Raw genomic sequence first — 21993 nt, 5'->3', positions numbered from 1 at the left:
CCACGATTTTCACACGTTGCTATACCAACCTTATTAAAACGACAAATTGAAACATTTGTTCACTAAAACGATTGTTATTATTTAACACTGTAAATTATAGGATTTAGTGGTTTTGGGTGGTTTCTTCCTTTTTAAGGTTAAAGGTCATCAGATATGTTCCTCTATGACCCTCTGAGGGTTAAAGTTTATCAGGTAAGCCAAGGGTCGCAAGAGTTCTGGAAACTTTCCTACACTTCCCAGGTTTTCCTGAAATCCCAGTTGGAGGATTGGCTCCCTGCTTATTTGCTCATTATTCCGGGAATCCTCTCATCTGGAATTTCTGGAAAACCTCTGAATCATGGGAATAGTATACTCCTAGGTATGAGTCCAAAGCCAGGACCGTGACAGAACAGACCCTGCTGCCTGCTGCCAGGGGATTCTATCGTTCCAGGATTACAGCAACAAATACTGTTTAAGAAGCATCTAATCTGTGTACGACATTAGTCAGTTGATTGTAATTTCTTCATGAAGAAACTAGAGAGTTAATTTGTGATGACAGATTGTAAAGTTTAAAAGGTTCGTTTTGGTACCCTCTTTGATTTGTTCCCTCTCTTCCCCTCCTAGTGAGAATTACCTGGTGCGATGGTCCAGTCAAGGCCTGGTCAAAGATATAGATCAACTCCATAACCTGAGATCAGTCTTCACCGTAAGTATATGTAGAGTGTGTGGCTGTAATGGGAGTGTTGGCTGCAGCTGCTGCATGATTTGTATACCCAGCCCTGTCATGAGGGATGTCGGAGCCCGTGGTGTGTGTGTGTGTGTGTGTGTGTGTGTGTGTGTGTGTGTGTGTGTGTGTGTGTGTGTGTGTGTGTGTGTGTGTGTGTGTGTGTGTGTGTGTGTGTGTGTGTGTGTGTGTGTGTGTGTGTGTGTGTGTGTGTGTGTGTGTGTGTGTGTGTGTGTGTGTGTGTGTGTGTGTGTGTGTGTGTGTGTGTGTGTGTGTGTGTGTGTGTGTGCGCCCCACTGTTTGAGGGGGCGGTGTTTGTTAAGCTCCCCGGCTCTGAAAGATAAAGACCAGGACCCAGAGCGACCCGGCTTGTTTGTCGAAAGTCACCTCTCTACTAATGGCTGGCCAAGGTCAGCCAGGTTACCAGGCGCCTACGTACGACAAGCTAGCTGATGCCTGCTACTTGCTGCGCCGCTCGCTACACTGGCCACAGCAGGAAATGAACCATGGAGTCAATTAAATAGGGAGTTAAAGCAATTTGCGGGCAAAATCTGCCGCCTTAACAAAAGTTTATCCTCCCTTGAAAAGGTTCTGATGAATTGTTCACTCAGCCCTACCTGGCTCGTTGTCATGGTTGTTACTACTGCAGCCTAATAAACAGATCAGCCTGGTGGTGGTGTTACTGCTGCAGCCTAGGAAACAGATCAGCCTGGTGGTGATGGTGTTACTACTGCAGCCTAATAAACAGATCAGCCTGGTGGTGGTGTTACTGCTGCAGCCTAATAAACAGATCAGCCTGGTGGTGATGGTGTTACTGCTGCAGCCTAGTAAACAGATCAGCCTGGTGGTGATGGTGTTACTGCTGCAGCCTAGGAAACAGATCAGCCTGGTGGTGATGGTGTTACTGCTGCAGCCTAATAAACAGATCAGCCTGGTGGTGGTGGTGTTACTGCTGCAGCCTAATAAACAGATCAGCCTGGTGGTGATGGTGTTACTGCTGCAGCCTAATAAACAGATCAGCCTGGTGGTGGTGTTACTGCTGCAGCCTAATAAACAGATCAGCCTGGTGGTGGTGTTACTGCTGCAGCCTAATAAACAGATCAGCCTGGTGGTGGTGTTACTGCTGCAGCCTAGTAAACAGATCAGCCTGGTGGTGGTGTTACTGCTGCAGCCTAGTAAACAGATCAGCCTGGTGGTGATGGTGTTACTGCTGCAGCCTAGTAAACAGATCAGCCTGGTGGTGATGGTGTTACTGCTGCAGCCTAGTAAACAGATCAGCCTGGTGGTGATGGTGTTACTGCTGCAGCCTAGTAAACAGATCAGCCTGGTGGTGGTGTTACTGCTGCAGCCTAATAAACAGATCAGCCTGGTGGTGGTGTTACTGCTGCAGCCTAGTAAACAGATCAGCCTGGTGGTGATGGTGTTACTGCTGCAGCCTAATAAACAGATCAGCCTGGTGGTGGTGTTACTGCTGCAGCCTAGGAAACAGATCAGCCTGGTGGTGGTGTTACTGCTGCAGCCTAATAAACAGATCAGCCTGGTGGTGATGGTGTTACTGCTGCAGCCTAATAAACAGATCAGCCTGGTGGTGGTGTTACTGCTGCAGCCTAGTAAACAGATCAGCCTGGTGGTGATGGTGTTACTGCTGCAGCCTAGTAAACAGATCAGCCTGGTGGTGGTGGTGTTACTGCTGCAGCCTAGTAAACAGATCAGCCTGGTGGTGATGGTGTTACTGCTGCAGCCTAATAAACAGATCAGCCTGGTGGTGATGGTGTTACTGCTGCAGCCTAATAAACAGATCAGCCTGGTGGTGGTGTTACTGCTGCAGCCTAGTAAACAGATCAGCCTGGTGGTGATGGTGTTACTGCTGCAGCCTAGTAAACAGATCAGCCTGGTGGTGATGGTGTTACTGCTGCAGCCTAATAAACAGATCAGCCTGGTGGTGGTGTTACTGCTGCAGCCTAATAAACAGATCAGCCTGGTGGTGATGGTGTTACTGCTGCAGCCTAGTAAACAGATCAGCCTGGTGGTGGTGGTGTTACTGCTGCAGCCTAGTAAACAGATCAGCCTGGTGGTGATGGTGTTACTGCTGCAGCCTAATAAACAGATCAGCCTGGTGGTGATGGTGTTACTGTTGCAGCCTAATAAACAGATCAGCCTGGTGGTGATGGTGTTACTGCTGCAGCCTAGTAAACAGATCAGCCTGGTGGTGATGGTGTTACTGCTGCAGCCTAGTAAACAGATCAGCCTGGTGGTGGTGTTACTGCTGCAGCCTAGTAAACAGATCAGCCTGGTGGTGATGGTGTTACTGCTGCAGCCTAATAAACAGATCATCCTGGTGGTGGTGTTACTGCTGCAGCCTAGTAAACAGATCAGCCTGGTGGTGATGGTGTTACTGCTGCAGCCTAGTAAACAGATCAGCCTGGTGGTGGTGGTGTTACTGCTGCAGCCTAGTAAACAGATCAGCCTGGTGGTGGTGTTACTGCTGCAGCCTAGTAAACAGATCAGCCTGGTGGTGGTGTTACTGCTGCAGCCTAATAAACAGATCAGCCTGGTGGTGATGGTGTTACTGCTGCAGCCTAGTAAACAGATCAGCCTGGTGGTGGTGGTGTTACTGCTGCAGCCTAGTAAACAGATCAGCCTGGTGGTGGTGTTACTGCTGCAGCCTAATAAACAGATCAGCCTGGTGGTGATGGTGTTACTGCTGCAGCCTAGTAAACAGATCAGCCTGGTGGTGGTGGTGTTACTGCTGCAGCCTAGTAAACAGATCAGCCTGGTGGTGGTGTTACTGCTGCAGCCTAGTAAACAGATCAGCCTGGTGGTGATGGTGTTACTGCTGCAGCCTAGTAAACAGATCAGCCTGGTGGTGATGGTGTTACTGCTGCAGCCTAGTAAACAGATCAGCCTGGTGGTGGTGTTACTGCTGCAGCCTAATAAACAGATCAGCCTGGTGGTGGTGTTACTGCTGCAGCCTAGTAAACAGATCAGCCTGGTGGTGATGGTGTTACTGCTGCAGCCTAATAAACAGATCAGCCTGGTGGTGATGGTGTTACTGCTGCAGCCTAGGAAACAGATCAGCCTGGTGGTGGTGTTACTGCTGCAGCCTAATAAACAGATCAGCCTGGTGGTGATGGTGTTACTGCTGCAGCCTAATAAACAGATGAGCCTGGTGGTGGTGTTACTGCTGCAGCCTAGTAAACAGATCAGCCTGGTGGTGATGGTTGTTACTGCTGCAGCCTAGTAAACAGATCAGCCTGGTGGTGATGGTGTTACTGCTGCAGCCTAGTAAACAGATCAGCCTGGTGGTGATGGTGTTACTGCTGCAGCCTAATAAACAGATCATCCTGGTGGTGGTGTTACTGCTGCAGCCTAGTAAACAGATCAGCCTGGTGGTGATGGTGTTACTGCTGCAGCCTAGTAAACAGATCAGCCTGGTGGTGGTGGTGTTACTGCTGCAGCCTAGTAAACAGATCAGCCTGGTGGTGGTGTTACTGCTGCAGCCTAGTAAACAGATCAGCCTGGTGGTGGTGTTACTGCTGCAGCCTAATAAACAGATCAGCCTGGTGGTGGTGTTACTGCTGCAGCCTAGTTAACAGATCAGCCTTGACGAGAAGCTAAAACCAGACAAATTTGATACCAGATTGTCCTTATTGGCCTCATCGCAATGACACAGAGTCCTTTGGGTCCCAAGGACCAGAATTACAACACAGAGTGCCAATGACACAGAGTGCCAATGACACAGAGTGCCAATGACACAGAGTGCCAATGACACAGAGTGCCAATGACACAGAGTACCAATGACACAGAGTGCCAATGACACAGAGTGCCAATGACACAGAGTGCCAATGACACAGAGTGCCAATAACACAGAGTGCCAATAACACAGAGTGCCAATGACACAGAGTACCAATGACACAGAGTGCCAATAACACAGAGTGCCAATGACACAGAGTGCCAATGACACAGAGTGCCAATGACAGAGTGCCAATGACACAGAGTACCAATGACACAGAGTACCAATGACACAGAGTGCCAATGACACAGAGTGCCAATGACACAGAGTGCCAATGACACAGAGTGCCAATGACACAGAGTACCAATGACACAGAGTACCAATGACACAGAGTGCCAATGACACAGAGTGCCAATGACACAGAGTGCCAATGACACAGAGTACCAATGACACAGAGTACCAATGACACAGAGTACCAATGACACAGAGTGCCAATGACACAGAGTGCCAATGACACAGAGTGCCAATGACACAGAGTGCCAATGACACAGAGTGCCAATGACACAGAGTACCAATGACACAGAGTGCCAATGACACAGAGTGCCAATGACACAGAGTGCCAATGACACAGAGTGCCAATGACACAGAGTGCCAATGACACAGAGTGCCAATGACACAGAGTACCAATGACACAGAGTGCCAATGACACAGAGTGCCAATGACACAGAGTACCAATGACACAGAGTGCCAATGACACAGAGTGCCAATGTAACTAACTAGAATTGTGTACAAGAAGTCAAAATGTAAATGTGCTCCTGGGCAGCACAGGCGGCTGGTGGCACCTTTTAATTGGGGAGGACATACTCATAGTAATGTCTGGAACCGAATAAATGGAACGGTATCAAACAGATGGTTTCCATGGTTTCCATGTGCTTGATGCCGTTCCATTCACTCCATTCCAGCCATTAGTATGAGCCGTCCTCCCCTCAGCAGCCTCCTGTGGTGGTCAGGATTGTTCCAAGGCAACGCTCGCTCACTCTTTCACTGTGTTCTGTGTAGTCTGAAGAAACACTTGGGCAGCGTTGCTCCAAGGCTTTACTCTTTCTCAGCGTTTCTTCATCCTGGTCCTGGGGACCCAGAGGGGGGCACATGTCTGCTTTTCCCCCTAGCACTACACAGCCAATCCAAATGGTCAACTCATCGATCTTTGATGATTTTGAATCAGGTGTGTAGTGCTAGGGCAAAAACAAAAATGTGCAGCCCTTTGGGTCCCCAGGACCAGAATTAAGAAACACTGTTCTATCTATACTGAACAAAAATATAAACTCAACATGTAAAGTGTTGGTCCCATGTTTCATGCCGCTGAAATAAAAGATCCCAGAAATGTTCCATACACACAAAAAACATATTTCTCTCAAATTTTGTGCGCAAATTTGTTTACGCCCCTGTTAGTGAGCATTTCTCCTTTGGCAAGATAAATCCATCCACCTGACAGCTGTGGCATATCAAGAAGCTGATTAAACAGCATGATCATTACACAGGTGCACCTTGTGCTGGGGACAATAAAAGGACACTAGTCACACAGCACAATGCCACAGATGTCTCACGTTTTGAGGGAGCGTGCAATTGGCTTGCTGACTGCAAGAATGTCCACCAGAGCTGTTGCCAGAGATTTGAATGTTCATTTATCTACCATAAGCCACCTCCAACTTCGTTTTAGAGAATTTGACAGTACGTCTTACCAGCCTCACAACCGCAGACCACATTTAACCACGCCAGCCCAGGACCTCCACATCCGGCTTCTTCACCTGCGGGATCGTTTGAGACCAGCCGCCCGGGCAGCTGATGAAACTGAGGAGTATTTTTGTCTGTAAAAACACCCTTTTGAGGGGGAAAAAGTAATTCTAATTGGCTGCTCTCCCAGGCCCACCCATGGCTGCTCCCCTGCCCAGTCATGTGAAATCCATAGATTAGGGCCTAATGAATTTATTTAAATTGACTGATTTCCTTATATGAACTGTAACTCAGTAGAATTGTTGAAATTGTTGCATGTTTAATATTTTTGTTCAGTATAAAATATTTCTTCCCCCCAGTGTAACTGAAGTTGTGTAGGCTACAAGAAGGTAGGTGGTTCTTCTCCAATACCTCCGCTGAGTCCGTTTGTCGTTCTTTTTCCCCAGGACCTTGGGAGTGAAGATTTAAAGAGAGAGAAGATCAGCTTTGTGTGTCAGATCGTTAGAGTTGGACGTATGGAGCTACGTGACAACAACACAAAGAAGCTGACCTCTGGGCTGAGGAGACCCTTTGGAGTAGCAGGTAGACTGGCCGTGATGGAGCCGGGATATAGCCTGTTGTGCTAGCATTCCTCTAGCCTAGCAACCAGTCTGTTTGTGCCAACATTCCTCTAGCCTAGCAACCAGTCTGTTTGTGCCAACATTCCTCTAGCCTGGGTACCAGTCTGTTTGTGCTAACATTCCTCTAGCCTAGCAACCAGTCTGTTTGTGCTAACATTCCTCTAGCCTAGCAACCAGTCTGTTTGTGCTAATATTCCTCTAACCTGGGTACCAGTCTGTTTGTGCCAACATTCCTCTAGCCTGGGTACCAGTCTGTTTGTGCTAACATTCCTCTAGCCTGGGTACCAGTCTGTTTGTGCTAACATTCCTCTAACCTAGCAACCAGTCTGTTTGTGCTAACATTCCTCTAGCCTGGGTACCAGTCTGTTTGTGCTAACATTCCTCTAGCCTAGCAACCAGTCTGTTTGTGCTAACATTCCTCTAACCTAGCAACCAGTCTGTTTGTGCTAACATTCCTCTAGCCTAGCTACCAGTCTGTTTGTGCTAACATTCCTCTAACCTGGGTACCAGTCTGTTTGTGCCAACATTCCTCTAGCCTAGCAACCAGTCTGTTTGTGCCAACATTCCTCTAGCCTAGCTACCAGTCTGTTTGTACTAACATTCCTCTAGCCTAGCAACCAGTCTGTTTGTGCTAACATTCCTCTAACCTGGGTACCAGTCTGTTTGTGCTAACATTCCTCTAGCCTAGCAACCAGTCTGTTTGTGCCAACATTCCTCTAGCCTAGCTACCAGTCTGTTTGTACTAACATTCCTCTAGCCTAGCAACCAGTCTGTTTGTGCTAACATTCCTCTAACCTGGGTACCAGTCTGTTTGTGCTAACATTCCTCTAGCCTAGCTACCAGTCTGTTTGTGCTAACATTCCTCTAACCTGGGTACCAGTCTGTTTGTGCCAACATTCCTCTAGCCTAGCAACCAGTCTGTTTGTGCTAACATTCCTCTAACCTGGGTACCAGTCTGTTTGTGCTAACATTCCTCTAACCTGGGTACCAGTCTGTTTGTGCTAACATTCCTCTAACCTGGGTACCAGTCTGTTTGTGCTAACATTCCTCTAGCCTGGGTACCAGTCTGTTTGTGCCAACATTCCTCTAGCCTGGGTACCAGTCTGTTTGTGCTAACATTCCTCTAACCTGGGTACCAGTCTGTTTGTGCTAACATTCCTCTAGCCTGGGTACCAGTCTGTTTGTGCCAACATTCCTCTAACCTGGGTACCAGTCTGTTTGTGCTAACATTCCTCTAGCCTAGCAACCAGTCTGTTTGTGCTAACATTCCTCTAACCTGGGTACCAGTCTGTTTGTGCTAACATTCCTCTAGCCTAGCAACCAGTCTGTTTGTGCTAACATTCCTCTAGCCTAGCAACCAGTCTGTTTGTGCTAACATTCCTCTAGCCTAGCAACCAGTCTGTTTGTGCTAACATTCCTCTAGCCTAGCAACCAGTCTGTTGGTGCCAACATTCCTCTAGCCTAGCAACCAGTCTGTTTGTGCCAACATTCCTCTAGCCTAGCAACCAGTCTGTTTGTGCTAACATTCCTCTAACCTGGGTACCAGTCTGTTTGTGCTAACATTCCTCTAGCCTAGCTACCAGTCTGTCTGTGCTAACATTCCTCTAGCCTAGCTACCAGTCTGTCTGTGCTAACATTCCTCTAGCCTAGCTACCAGTCTGTTTGTGCCAACATTCCTCTAGCCTAGCAACCAGTCTGTTTGTGCTAACATTCCTCTAGCCTAGCTACCAGTCTGTCTGTGCTAACATTCCTCTAGCCTGGGTACCAGTCTGTCTGTGCTAACATTCCTCTAGCCTAGCAACCAGTCTGTTTGTGCTAACATTCCTCTAGCCTAGCAACCAGTCTGTTTGTGCTAACATTCCTCTAGCCTAGCTACCAGTCTGTTTGTGCTAACATTCCTCTAGCCTAGCTACCAGTCTGTTTGTGCTAACATTCCTCTAGCCTAGCTACCAGTCTGTTTGTGCTAACATTCCTCTAGCCTAGCTACCAGTCTGTTTGTGCCAACATTCCTCTAGCCTAGCAACCAGTCTGTTTGTGCTAACATTCCTCTAGCCTGGGTACCAGTCTGTCTGTGCTAACATTCCTCTAGCCTGGGTACCAGTCTGTTTGTGCTAACATTCCACTCCTTGTACTCTGTGTCATATCCCCAACAGGTTTGGCTTATGATATGGAGTACAAGGAGTGGAATATTGGCACAGAACAGGTCTGGATTTTAGGCTATAGTGTAACTGTATCCATGTTACCAGAGCACTGACTGGGCCCACAGTACAGGTACATCTAGCCAATCAAAAGCTGAGGAGACTCTGGCTCATAGAAATAGAAGAACTAGAATGGGGAGAAGCCCCTCAGACCGCTGCCATCTGGCAGCGCAATCAATATGGCCGCCGGTCCACCCCATCACGGAACGTTGACTTGGAATGGGGATGTTGGTTCTTTTCATTCCATTTCTATGCTCTGGCCTGCCGTGTGGCTTGAGAGCCACTGGTTTCTGGAGAGTTTATTCTTTCTATCGGAGTGGCTGCACTTCCGGATTTTCTGGAACCCGACTTGCTTTTGCAAAAAAATAAATCCGTAGATTTCTGGATATACGTGATCCACTAGCCTATCTCCCTTCAGCTGCCGCTCAGCGGTCAGTCACTCCATGACTCTGCTGCCGCTTGTACACAAAGTTAGACCAAACGCAGCTCTTTGTCTGTCGTGACAGTAGGCTAACATAAGTAGGATTGTCTGTCGAGACAGTAGGCTAACATAAATAGGACACAAACAGGTTGTCTAGAGTTACGGGAAGCTATTCAGGCCAGCTGTATGTAGCCTACACAGTATATCAAACTAGCAAGCCACAGACGGGCAGTAAATTGTGATTTAATGTTCTTTTTTTTAAATAATCATTGCAAACATTGGCTTAAACAGGAGGCAGACTGCTGGCTATATGGCAGCATACCTATAAAGATTACATCACACAAAACGCTAATTGTTTTTCCCCAATGCAACGTGTAGAATGCGTCTTGCTTGTGCTACGGCAATATACGTTTCAACAGACCGATAAGGTTGTAGCCTTCATATACTGTAAAACATTGACCTCCTACACTATATGTCCTGTCTCTAACAGTAACAGACTGCTATACCATTGACCTCCTATACTGTATGTCCTGTCTCTAACAGTAACAGACTGCTATACCATTGACCTCCTATACTATATGTCCCGTCTCTAACAGTAACAGACTGCTAAACCATTGACCTCCTATACTATATGTCCCGTCTCTAACAGTAACAGACTGCTATACCATTCACCTCCTATACTGTATGTCCTGTCTCTAACAGTAACAGACTGCTATACCATTGACCTCCTATACTATATGTCCTGTCTCTAACAGTAACAGACTGCTATACCATTGACCTCCTATACTATATGTCCTGTCTCTAACAGTAACAGACTGCTATACCATTGTCCTCCTATACTATATGTCCTGTCTCTAACAGTAACAGACTGCTATACCATTGACCTCCTATACTGTATGTCCCGTCTCTAACAGTCATGGATGTGACTGACATCATAACAGGCAAGATGGATGATGAGGACAAGCAGCATTTCATCCCCTTCCAGCCGTGAGTATGAAATATGAACGCACTCCTATCCATCACAGCACCATAGAACAGCACACTAAGTCATTAAACCCACATTGACGTCTCCAGTCCTCCTTTATCATGGGAAGATGTTGCATAAACACATCAAATATGGAACAGAACATAATAGAGGTCTATGTTGGGGTACTGCTCTGATCCTCTATGGAACAGACCATAATGTAGGTCTATGTTGGGGTACTGCTCTGACCTCTATGGAACAGACCATAATGGAGGTCTATGTTGGGGTACTGCTCTGACCTCTATGGAACAGACCATAATGGAGGTCTATGTTGGGGTGCTGCTCTGACCTCTATGGAACAGAACATAATGGAGGTCTATGTTGGGGTACTGCTCTGACCTCTATGGAACAGACCATAATGGAGGTCTATGTTGGGGTACTGCTCTGACCTCTATGGAACAGAACATAATGGAGGTCTATGTTGGGGTACTGCTCTGACCTCTATGGAACAGAACATAATGGAGGTCTATGTTGGGGTACTGCTCTGACCTCTATGGAACAGAACATAATGGAGGTCTATGTTGGGGTACTGCTCTGACCTCTATGGAACAGACCATAATGGAGGTCTATGTTGGGGTACTGCTCTGACCTCTATGGAACAGACCATAATGGAGGTCTATGTTGGGGTACTGCTCTGACCTCTATGGAACAGAACATAATGGAGGTCTATGTTGGGGTACTGCTCTGACCTCTATGGAACAGAACATAATGGAGGTCTATGTTGGGGTACTGCTCTGACCTCTATGGAACAGAACATAATGGATGTCTATGTTGGGTTACTGCTCTGACCTCTATGGAACAGACCATAATGGAGGTCTATGTTGGGGTACTGCTCTGACCTCTATGGAACAGACCATAATGGAGGTCTATGTTGGGGTACTGCTCTGACCTCTATGGAACAGACCATAATGGAGGTCTATGTTGGGGTACTGCTCTGACCTCTATGGAACAGAACATAATGGAGGTCTATGTTGGTGTACTGCTCTGACCTCTATGGAACAGACCATAATGGAGGTCTATGTTGGGGTACTGCTCTGACCTCTATGGAACAGACCATAATGGAGGTCTATGTTGGGGTACTGCTCTGACCTCTATGGAACAGACCATAATGGAGGTCTATGTTGGGGTACTGCTCTGACCGCTATGGAACAGACCATAATGGAGGTCTATGTTGGGGTACTGCTCTGACCTCTATGGAACAGACCATAATGGAGGTCTATGTTGGGGTACTGCTCTGACCTCTATGGAACAGACCATAATGGAGGTCTATGTTGGGGTACTGCTCTGACCTCTATGGAACAGACCATAATGGAGGTCTATGTTGGGGTACTGCTCTGACCTCTATGGAACAGAACATAATGGAGGTCTATGTTGGGGTACTGCTCTGACCTCTATGGAACAGACCATAATGGAGGTCTATGTTGGGGTACTGCTCTGACCTCTATGGAACATACCATAATGGAGGTCTATGTTGGGGTACTGCTCTGACCTCTATGGAACAGACCATAATGGAGGTCTATGTTGGGGTACTGCTCTGACCTCTATGGAACAGAACATAATGGAGGTCTATGTTGGGGTACTGCTCTGACCTCTATGGAACAGACCATAATGGAGGTCTATGTTGGGGTACTGCTCTGACCTCTATGGAACAGACCATAATGGAGGTCTATGTTGGGGTACTGCTCTGACCTCTATGGAACAGAACATAATGGAGGTCTATGTTGGGGTACTGCTCTGACCTCTATGGAACAGACCATAATGGAGGTCTATGTTGGGTTACTGCTCTGACCTCTATGAAACAGACCATAATGGAGGTCTATGTTGGGGTACTGCTCTGACCTCTATGGAACAGAACATAATGGAGGTCTATGTTGGGGTACTGCTCTGACCTCTATGGAACAGAACATAATGGAGGTCTATGTTGGTGTACTGCTCTGACCTCTATGGAACAGACCATAATGGAGGTCTATGTTGGGGTACTGCTCTGACCTCTATGGAACAGAACATAATGGAGGTCTATGTTGGGGTACTGCTCTGACCTCTATGGAACAGACCATAATGGAGGTCTATGTTGGGGTACTGCTCTGACCTCTATGGAACAGACCATAATGGAGGTCTATGTTGGGGTGCTGCTCTGACCTCTATGGAACAGACCATAATGGAGGTCTATGTTGGGGTACTGCTCTGACCTCTGTCCCTAAAGCTACGGTTGAAGTAGTGTGCAGAGTAGACAGTGTCCTGCGTCTGAAGTGACACCCATGTTCCCTATATAGTGCACTACTTCCGGAGACATTTGAAACCCCACCTCTTTAAGGATTACCTGGGATAGGATAAAGTAATCCTTCTACCCCCCCCCAAAAAAAATTGTAAAGTGGTTATCCCACTGGCTATAGGGTGAACGCACCAATTGGTGAGTCGTTCTGGATAAGAGCGTCTGCTAAATGACGTAAATGTGCCCTTGAGCAAGGCACTTAACCCTAATTGCTCCTGTAAGTCGCTCTGGTTAAGAGCGTCTGCTAAATGACTAAAATGTAAATGTAAAATGTACTACCGTATGGGCCCTGGTCAAAAGTAGTGCACCGTAAAGTGAACAGGGGTGCCATTTGGAACGCAGACAGGGGACTATGTTTTGAGATTTCCTCAATACTTCACACCTGATTCATCTGCAGTTTAAGACACACCCTATTACCCACATAGACCAGGTCAAAAGTAGTGCAGTCTATAGGGAATGGGGTTGCCATGTGGGATGCACCCCCTCCACTATTCCACCGTGACTAAATTAAGGCAATCACATTTAACCGCCTGTGTTCCTGGGAGGATTTTATAATTGGAAACGCTTTAGGCAGAGTCCCAAATGGCACCCCTATTCCCTATATAGTGCACTACTTTCGAAAGTGGTGAACGATGTAAGGAACTAGGGTGCCATTTGGGACGTAGACCGTAGATACCAAGGAGTTTAGTTTAGTTGTCACCGTAGGGCAGACCACTTCAGTTAACAGCTCTATCTATGAACATAAATCATGGAAAGGATTAGACTTCACATTTACTCAGAGGAAAAGGGATTGGGACAGGGAGAGTAGTAGGTGTGGTGTTTTGACGCAAGTTTGAATCTCTCTCACGCACACACACACACACACACACGCGCGCACACACACACACACACACACACACACACACACACACACACACACACACACTATCTGACTGATGCATTTCCAGTGTAGGTCGTGTCTTACTAGCAGCGTGAGTGTTTAGCTACGACCCTGTTCTAAGGCAAACTAAACAGGAAGTGACTTAAAAAGGACTGTTTGATGTAACTACATAATTGGTTAGTTTTCTCTGGCATCCAAACAGCTTCAGCTCGGAGATGGAAATGGCCCTCAGATATGGAAAACAAAGGTGTAGATTTAATGTAATGTTCTTCGTCGTCTTGCCAGAGGCAACATCATTCCCTGTAAGACTTGGACTAGGGCTACGATGGCCTTTTCTAACCTAGTTTATTTAAAGTCTAAAGGAAGGGAAAATGGATAGACGTTAGTCACGCTTCAATTTTATTGCTGATTAATGAAATCAAGCTCTTATTTATTTCATTTCCACCCTTTAAAATACTCTACATATTCCAATAAATGCTATGCATCCTTCAGGTATTTCCCAACAAATCATGTAAAAAAAAAAAAATCTCTCTTTGAAATGTTCTCTTTCGGGTTTACATGCATACTCACTCACAAAAAGTTGAGTATTAACGAGACGAGACACCTTGTTTACATCTCAAAATGGCACCTTAGTCCCTATATAGAGCCCCTGGTAAAAAAAAAAGAAAGTAGTGCACTATTTTGGGAATTAGGGTGCCATTTGGGACGCACTTGCACCTTTTCCTGTGTAATGTAGGGGTTGTTGTGGAGTGTTGGTACCGGCCGGTGTGTAATGTAGGGGTTGTTGTGGAGTGTTGGTACCGGCCGGTGTGTAATGTAGGGGTTGTTGTGGAGTGTTGGTACCGGCCGGTGTGTGTATCCAGTGTCATGTTGAAGTGGATGTGATTGAAGCCCTGGTAAAACCCTGAGGGGCTTCGTTAGTTAGAGCTGTGCTGGGGTTTCTTGTACTGCAGTGGTTTTAAAACCTCTCTTCGGGGACCCCTAGACGTTTCACAATGATGTTGTAGCCCTGAAGTAGCTCACTTGATTCACCTATTTAAGGGCTTGGTGATTTTGTTGACGTGTTGAATCAGGTGCGCTTGCTGTGGAATAATGAAAATACATGGAATGGCTGGGGCTCTGCTGTGAGAGGTTTGAAACCCCCTGTTGTACTGCACCTCCTCTCTGACTCCTCTCCTCTGACACCTCCTCTCTGACACCTCTCCTCTGACACCTCCTCTCTGACACCTCCTCTCTGACTCCTCTCCTCTGACACCTCCTCTCTGACACCTCTCCTCTGACACCTCCTCTCTGACACCTCCTCTCTGACACCTCCTCTCTGACACCTCCTCTCTGACACCTCTCCTCTGACACCTCCTCTCTGACACCTCTCCTCTGACACCTCCTCTCTGACACCTCTCCTCTGACACCTCCTCTCTGACACCTCTCCTCTGACACCTCCTCTCTGACACCTCTCCTCTGACACCTCCTCTCTGACACCTCTCCTCTGTTCTCCCGTCCCTCTGTTCTCCTACACTCCTTTCCTCATTGTCGTTATGCCCTCCAGTGGTGGCTGGTGGCACTTTAAATCGGAGGACGGGCGTAGTAATGGGCTGGAACGGAATCGGTGGAACGGTATTGAACACATGGTTTCCTTGTTTTGATACCATTCCATTTACTCCATTCCAGCCATCACTATGAGCCGTCCTCCCCGTTGTCTCACGTCTGATAGCGCGTCGCCGCGTCTGCACTGATCTGTCTGATAAACTCGTAAACACTCATGGGATAGCTAAAAATAAGTTTGGCTACAATATACAAAATTTTTTTTACCAAGGTGACATCGTCCACTGAACCCCCTTTCATCCTCAAAAGAGTCAATTAATCAGACGCGTAATTTAAACGCCTCACAACTTCATCAACAAGCTGGCGAGCTAGCTATCGTATGGCCCTTCAAACAAGCTTGCACTACGCTGCTAATTGGAGCAAGTTTGCTCAGTTGATGGAGCATGGGTTTACTGTAGTAGCCAGTTGGTCATAGCTAGCGAGAGCGGAGTGATTTTCAGAATTAGGAACTAGTTGATAGGCGGATTAGCAAAATCTGGATTTCCACGACCGACTAGACAGATGGGTTGTGGTACGAGGGTCACGTAGGAGTGACGCCATCTGACGTGAGACAATGCTGTCCTCTCCTCACCAACCGCCTGTCATTTTTCACTCCTCTGTCATACTACACTGGATCCAGCTACACTGGTCTTAGCTACACTGGTCTTAGCTACACTGGTCTTAGCTACACTGGTCTTAGCTACACTGGTCCCAGCTACACTGGTCCTAGCTACACTGGTCTTAGCTACACTGGTCTTAGCTACACTGGTCTTAGCTACACTGGTCTTAGCTACACTGGTCCTAGCTACACTGGTCTTAGCTACACTGGTCTTAGCTACACTGGTCTTAGCTACACTGGTCCTAGCTACCCTGGCCCAGCTTCACTGGTCTTAGCTACACTGGTCTTAGCTACACTGGTTCTAGCTACACTGGTCCTAGCTACACTGGCCCAGCTACACTGGTCTCAGCTACACTGGTCCTAGCTACACTGGTCCTAGCTACACTGGGCCTAGCTACACTGGTTCTAGCTACACTGGTCCTAGCTACACTGGTCCCAGCTACACTGGTCCTAGCTACATTATTTTTCCTACACTTGTTTTAACGCCCCACGTCTGTTTCTCTGAGCTCTCTCAGCAGCTGCCACACACGTGACTCTCCCTAGCTTCTCAAACCACACCTGCTGCTTTCTGATGCTCAGTACTGTATCAGTGCTACTCTCAATCAATCTGTCTCTCTCTCTGCCCTAGACTCTGCCCTAGACTCTGCCCTAGACTCTGCCCTAGACTCTGCCCTAGACTCTGCCCTAGACTCTGCCCTAGACTCTGTACACTAGACTCTGCCCTAGACTCTGTACACTAGACTCTGCCCTAGACTCTGTACACTAGACTCTGCCCTAGACTCTGCCCTAGACTCTGTACACTAGACTCTGCCCTAGACTCTGTACACTAGACTCTGCCCTAGACTCTGCCCTAGACTCTGCCCTAGACTCTGCCCTAGACTCTGCCCTAGACTCTTCCCTAGACTCTGTACACTAGACTTTGCCCTAGACTCTGTACACTAGACTCTGCCCTAGACTCTGTACACTAGACTCTGCCCTAGACTCTGTACACTAGACTCTGCCCTAGACTCTGCCCTAGACTCTGTACACTAGACTCTGCCCTAGACTCTGTACACTAGACTCTGCCCTAGACTCTGTACACTAGACTCTGTACACTAGACTCTGCCCTAGACTCTGTACACTAGACTCTGCCCTAGACTCTGTACACTAGACTCTGTACACTAGACTCTGCCCTAGTCTCTGCCCTAGACTCTGCCCTAGACTCTGTACACTAGCACTGAAAAAAACACCTGTTTTAGTTGTCCTTTACTTAATCTATGTCAACTCTCTGGCTATCTAGGTTCCACCACTTCCTGAATTCATTAGAAATGGAGGTGAAGGGGGTAGTAAACTGAGAGACCTTTGCTTCACTCTCTTGCTTTGTTACTAGAAGGGCACTAGAGTTGGCTGGCACCATGTCCTAAACCATGATCTCTTCTGTCTGTTTCCTTCCTTAACGTTGGTTCCCCATCCTGCTCCACTACTGTAATCTAACACGTCTCTGTCCTGTTGGTTCCCCGTCCCGCTCCACTACTGTAATCTAACACGTCTCTGTCCTGTTGGTTCCCCGTCCTGCTGTAATCTAACACGTCTCTGTCCTGTTGGTTCCCCGTCCTGCTCCACTACTGTAATCTAACACGTCTCTGTCCTGTTGGTTCCCCGTCCTGCTCCACTACTGTAATCTAACACGTCTCTGTCATGTTGGTTCCCCGTCCTGCTCCACTACTGTAATCTAACACGTCTCTGTCATGTTGGTTCCCCATCCTGCTCCACTACTGTAATCTAACACGTCTCTACTGTAATCTAACACGTCTCTACTGTAATCTAACACGTCTCTATCCTGTTGGTTCCCCGTCCTGCTCCGCTACTGTAATCTAACACGTCTCTACTGTAATCTAACACGTCTCTGTCCTGTTGGTTCCCCGTCCTGCTCCACTACTGTAATCTAACACGTCTCTACTGTAATCTAACACGTCTCTGTCCTGTTGGTTCCCCGTCCTGCTCCACTACTGTAATCTAACACGTCTCTGTCCTGTTGGTTCCCCGTCCTGCTCCACTACTGTAATCTAACACGTCTCTGTCCTGTTGGTTCCCCGTCCTGCTCCACTACTGTAATCTAACACGTCTCTGTCATGTTGGTTCCCCGTCCTGCTCCACTACTGTAATCTAACACGTCTCTGTCATGTTGGTTCCCCGTCCTGCTCCACTACTGTAATCTAACACGTCTCTGTCCTGTTGGTTCCCCGTCCTGCTCCGCTACTGTAATCTAACACGTCTCTGTCCTGTTGGTTCCCCGTCCTGCTCCGCTACTGTAATCTAACACGTCTCTGTCCTGTTGGTTCCCCGTCCTGCTCCGCTACTGTAATCTAACACGTCTCTGTCCTGTTGGTTCCCCGTCCTGCTCCTCTACTGTAATCTAACACGTCTCTGTCCTGTTGGTTCCCCGTCCTGCTCCACTACTGTAATCTAACACGTCTCTGTCCTGTTGGTTCCCCGTCCTGCTCCACTACTGTAATCTAACACGTCTCTGTCTCCGTCACTGCATTTTGCATCACTGTTTGGTGTGTTACTCTTCCTCCACCCTTCTCTTCTTCTGTCTTCTCCCTCTCTCTCTCTCTCTCCTCTGCTCTCTCTCTCTGCCCTCCTCTCCCTTTGGTGTTGTGCCTGTCATGTGCCTACTCCAGGCTAGCGTTGGATGATGCCATGCTTCGCCACAGGCAGCTGAACATCTCCCGTTTTTCACCCAGGGTGGCGGGGGAGAGCGACTTTCTCCAGACCGTCATCAACAAGGTCATCGCCGCCAAGGAGGTCAACCACAAGGGACAAGGTAAAGTTACTGTACAGAGAGGGAGGGATGAGATGCTTAGAGAGGTACTTTGGGAGGGCAGGGAGATGCTGTTGGATGATGTTACTGTGTGATAGACAATACAATATGATATACAATATGATAAACAATATATGTAATACAATATGCCTGGGGTACTTGGTCCAAGGAGGCCAATCACAAAGGACAATTTAAAGTTACTGTGCAGGGAGGAATGATATGAAAGGCCTGGGGTCTGACTAAGGGTTGAAAGGCCTGGGGTCTGACTAAGGGTTGAAAGGCCTGGGGTCTGACTAAGGGTTGAAAGGCCTGGGGTCTGACTAAGGGTTGAAAGGCCTGGGGTCTGACTAAGGGTTGAAAGGCCTGGGGTCTGACTAAGGGATGACAGGCCATTTGACCATACTGTAGATGTCTTAGTAAATCACATGGTATCTTACCATACTGTAGATGTCTTAGTAAATCACATGGTATCTTACCATACTGTAGATGTCTTAGTAAATCACATGGTATCTTACCATATTGTAGATGTCTTAGTAAATCACCCCCCTAAGTGTATTAATAGCTGGTGTAACAGCCCTTTGATGTACTTACCATCGCTCAGTAGAGTAGCCCCAGAGGGAGGAGAACATTCTCTGTGGTATAGTCATGTTGGATGAACATGGGGCGGCAGGTAGCTTAGTGGTTAAGAGCGTAGTGCCAGTAACCGAAAGGTCGCTGGTTCTAATCCCCCGAGCCGACTAGGTGAAAAATCTGTCGATGTGCCCTTGAGCAAGGCACTTAACCCTAATTGCTCCTGTAAGTCGCTCTGGGTAAGAGCGTCTGCTAAATGACTAAAATTTAAATGTACTAAATGTCAGATCCACTCAGTCATCCCTGGCCCTGGTGACACACAGAGCACAGTGAGGAAGCAGGTGTGTGTGTGTGTGTGTGTGTGTGTGTGTGTGTGTGTTCGGCCAGGGTGACACACAGAGCGCAGTGAGGAAGCAGCTGTGTGTGTGTGTGTGTGTGTGTGTGTGTGTGTGTGTGTGTGTGTGTGTGTGTGTTCGGCCAGGGTGACACACAGAGCGCAGTGGTGTTGGCGTCGGTCACACTCCCAAATCAAAAGGCTTTCAACAGCCTGCAGAGAGGGGAGGGTGACCGTACTTTATTATGGACCATGTAGAACAGTGGTCACCAAGCTTTTCTGAGTAAAGATCACGTTCTGAGTCAAAACATTGACTTAAAAAAACGTAAGCCTATGCAACATTAACCATTTAAAAACAGTTCTGTAGCAATGAGGTTTGTGCAGTAGGCTATAGACCCCAATACATTATCACTGCGTATTGGCTTTGCTTGAATTGTCCTGCCAATGTTGTTCTTCTCAGACTATTTAGAAATTACATTTAAAAAAAAAATGAGTTCTATAATCACACTGGTAATAGATCATGTGTTGTATTACTTGTGAGGCACAGCTGAGTGAGCATAATCATTAGCTTTTTTAAATTATTTTTATTATTGGACTGATGGACTGCATCTAATGGTCAGTCTGAGGGGTGGTAGGGAGCAGCGGTGAGGCGCCGTCCCTCCTCTCTCCCTCCCTCCGCTGAGAAAAGGGGGGACAGTCTTCCGGCCGTTGGCGAAACTCAAGTCGCACTGCGTTATTTCTGCCTCATGCACCAATTCATGTTGTTACCCCTATGACCAGAGAAAGGGAAATATTCCTCGATATAAAAAAAAAAAAGTATATTCCTTGATACTAATAATAACAACGCAAGCTTATCGGAACACTTTGCTATACTGATTCATTACAGCTGCAGTGCTTGTTGTAGCGTGAGGGGAAGTAGGGAGGACACACATTTTATGTCTTTATAAAAGTGTTGAACAAAGTGTTGACAGTGTTGAATAACAACTTAAACTTACTCATAAAAACAGCAGCTCTTTGCTGTATTCGTTGAGTCTCTCTCTACTAATGGTTTCTCCCAGTCTATGGCTTCGAGGAAACTGTGCAGACACTGTGATCTGGAATCGAAAAATTATATGGTTGAGAGGGATGAGGCAAAATGAATGGCAAATAAATCTGGTTGCGCAACCGATTGGCAAACGTATTGCAAATGGAGAAATCATGTGACTAAACTGAATAAAAGAAGAAGAAACAACACTATGAAACAGATAAATGACATAAAGAATTATAGTAAAAAAGCTTTGGAGCACCTTAAATGACATTTTGGGAAAAAAGGCAAACTCAGCTCCATCATTTATTGAATCAGATGGCTCATTCATCACAAAACCAACTGATATTGCCAACTACTTTAATACTTTTTTTCATTGGTAAGATTAGCAAACTTAGGCATGACATGCCATCAACAATTACTGACACTACACATCCAAGTATATCTGACCAAATTATGAAAGACAGGCATTGTAATTTTGAATTCCAGAAAGTGAGTGTGGAAGAGGTGAAAAAAGTATTGCTGTCTATTAACAATGACAAGCCACCAGGGTCTGACAACTTGGATGGAAAATTACTGAGGGTAATAACGGACTATATTGTACTCCTATTTGCCATATTTTCAATTTAAGCCTACTAGAATGAGTGTGCCCCCAGGTTTGGAGTGAAGCAAAAGTCATTCCGCTACCTAAGAATAGTAAAGCCCCCTTTATTGGCTCAAATAGCCGACCAATCAGCCTGTTACCAACCCTTAGTAAACTACTGGAAAAAATTGTGTTTGACCAGATACAATGCTATTTTACAGTAAACAAATTGACAACAAACTTTCAGCATGCTTATAGAGAAGGACATTCAACAAGCACAGCACTTACACAAATGACTGATGATTGGCTGAGAGAAATTGATGATGAAAAGATTGTGGGGGCTGTTTTGTTAGACTTCAGTGTGGCTTTTGACATTATCGATCATAGTCTGCTGCTGGAAAAACGTATTTGTTATGGCTTTACACCCCCTGCTATATTGTGGATGAAGAGTTACTTGTCTAACAGAACACAGAGGGTGTTCTTTAATGGAAGCCTCTCCAACATAATCCAGGTAGAATCAGGAATTCCCCAGGGCAGCTGTCTAGGCCCCTTGCTTTTTTCAATCTTTACTAACGACATGCCACTGGCTTTGAGTGTCTATGTATGCGGATGACTCAACACTATACACGTCAGCTACTACAGCGACTGAAATGACTGCAACACTTAACAAAGAGCTGCAGTTAGTTTCAGAATGGGTGGCAAGGAATAAGTTAGTCCTGAATATTTCCAAAACTAAAAACATTGTATTTGGGTCAAATAATTCACTAAACCCTAAACCTCAACTACATCTCGTAATGAATAATGTTGAAATTGAGCAAGTTGAGGAGACTAAACTGCTTGGAGTAACCCTGGATTGTAGACTGTCATGGTCAAAGCATATTGATACAACAGTAG

General features: G+C 46.7%; 1 protein-coding gene across 1 annotated transcript in view; it reads left to right on the top strand.

The window, feature by feature from the left end:
- Positions 1 to 603: 603 nt before the first annotated feature.
- The window catches only part of LOC311123942 (dedicator of cytokinesis protein 1-like), a gene marked incomplete at both ends in the record, with an annotated part of 47274 nt that continues 25884 nt past the window's right edge, over positions 604 to 21993 (top strand). The window contains 4 exons of the mRNA XM_084198157.1: positions 604 to 685; positions 6617 to 6752; positions 10324 to 10396; positions 18512 to 18591. Of these exons, the coding sequence (XP_084054283.1) occupies positions 604 to 685; positions 6617 to 6752; positions 10324 to 10396; positions 18512 to 18591 (371 nt within the window). The remainder of the gene's footprint in view (positions 686 to 6616; positions 6753 to 10323; positions 10397 to 18511; positions 18592 to 21993) is intronic.

This window comes from Coregonus lavaretus (assembly GCF_964263955.1).
Source record: "Coregonus lavaretus genome assembly, contig: HAP1_SCAFFOLD_4673, whole genome shotgun sequence".
NCBI classification, from domain to species: domain Eukaryota; kingdom Metazoa; phylum Chordata; class Actinopteri; order Salmoniformes; family Salmonidae; genus Coregonus; species Coregonus lavaretus.
Note: the sequence above shows the minus strand (reverse complement) of the source record. Positions and strands in the feature narration are given on the sequence as shown.